General features: G+C 32.0%; 1 protein-coding gene across 4 annotated transcripts in view; it reads left to right on the plus strand.

The window, feature by feature from the left end:
- The first annotated feature begins 598 nt into the window (after positions 1 to 598).
- Positions 599 to 1,077, plus strand: part of LOC145053432 (serine carboxypeptidase-like 18) — a 40,196-nt gene continuing 39,717 nt past the window's right edge. For all 4 annotated transcript variants that reach the window (XR_013684467.1, XR_013684468.1, XM_079001479.1 and 1 more), the window contains exon 1: positions 599 to 859. Coding sequence is in view for 1 of the 4 variants with exons in the window: in XM_079001480.1 (XP_078857606.1) it covers positions 841 to 859 (19 nt within the window). In the remaining 3 variants the exon portion in view is untranslated. The remainder of the gene's footprint in view (positions 860 to 1,077) is intronic.

The raw sequence follows: 1,077 nt of genomic DNA on the forward strand, positions 1-1,077 counted from the left end.
CTCTTATATTTGTTTTTTTAACCTCCGTTGAGAATAAACGAGGAACGTGTGGATTACATATTCACATAAATCTCCATCGAGGATAACGAGAAAATTGTGGATTACATAAATGGGACCAAATTAATTATATCCAAACAGTCACACTTGGAATGTTTTTTTTTTTATTTTTATTTTTTATGTTTTCGTTTTTTTTTAAGTGTTATTATCAAGTGATGTCTAACCTAGCTGAGTTGATGTATCAGATTTTATACTTATATGAGATGTGAGGTTGGGAGTACGACTCCCGTAAAGTACTTCTTGTGGTACCATACGTAGGAAATTTTTCTTTGGAAATTCCTATAGAGACTGAGTTTTGCCCTGTAAAGGAGCTCGAACTGGAGATGTTCGTTGAAATATTACGAGTGAATTTCCATTTAATTTGTTTGCCGTTTTAAAAAAAAAGTGTGAATACCAAATATGGATATAAAGTTGAGAACATGTTTATTGCAAAAAAACATGTTTGTTGTCTTACACATCGTTGATGAGAAACTTATTTGGAATTTTATTCTTCATTTATAATGATCATGGCCAACATAGATTATTACAATACACAACCAATAGGAATCTTGACCAAAGAATATTGCCTTCTTTTAATCTCCCATTGTCTTTTAACCCCTTCTTGTTCAAAACAGCCATGACACTATGGTCTCAACCTCAACCTCAATCTCAACCACAACCTGGGAACCTCTTTAACAAGCTCACAAGTCTGCTATTGCTTGGTTTGTTTCTTGGTAGTTTCCTCAGAGGTTATTGAGTCCAAGTTCCTAATTAAAACATTGCCAGGTTTATCCGGTGAACTTAATGTGTCACTTGAAACAGGGTAAAGCTTTGCTTTTATTATATATATATATATATATATATATATATATATATATATATATATATATATATATATAAAATAATCGAAATCTTGAGATACAACTGCAGTCATATCTTTCTCATTTGCCACTCTAACGCTCCAACGTATTAGCATCATAAGAGAGTAATAATCATAAGTGATTATGCAACGTTGTCCATTCATTTTTTTCCCATCCACGT

Source organism: Lactuca serriola, chromosome 5, assembly GCF_051521515.1.
Source record: "Lactuca serriola cultivar US96UC23 chromosome 5, Lser_US96UC23_V15, whole genome shotgun sequence".
Classification (NCBI taxonomy): domain Eukaryota; kingdom Viridiplantae; phylum Streptophyta; class Magnoliopsida; order Asterales; family Asteraceae; genus Lactuca; species Lactuca serriola.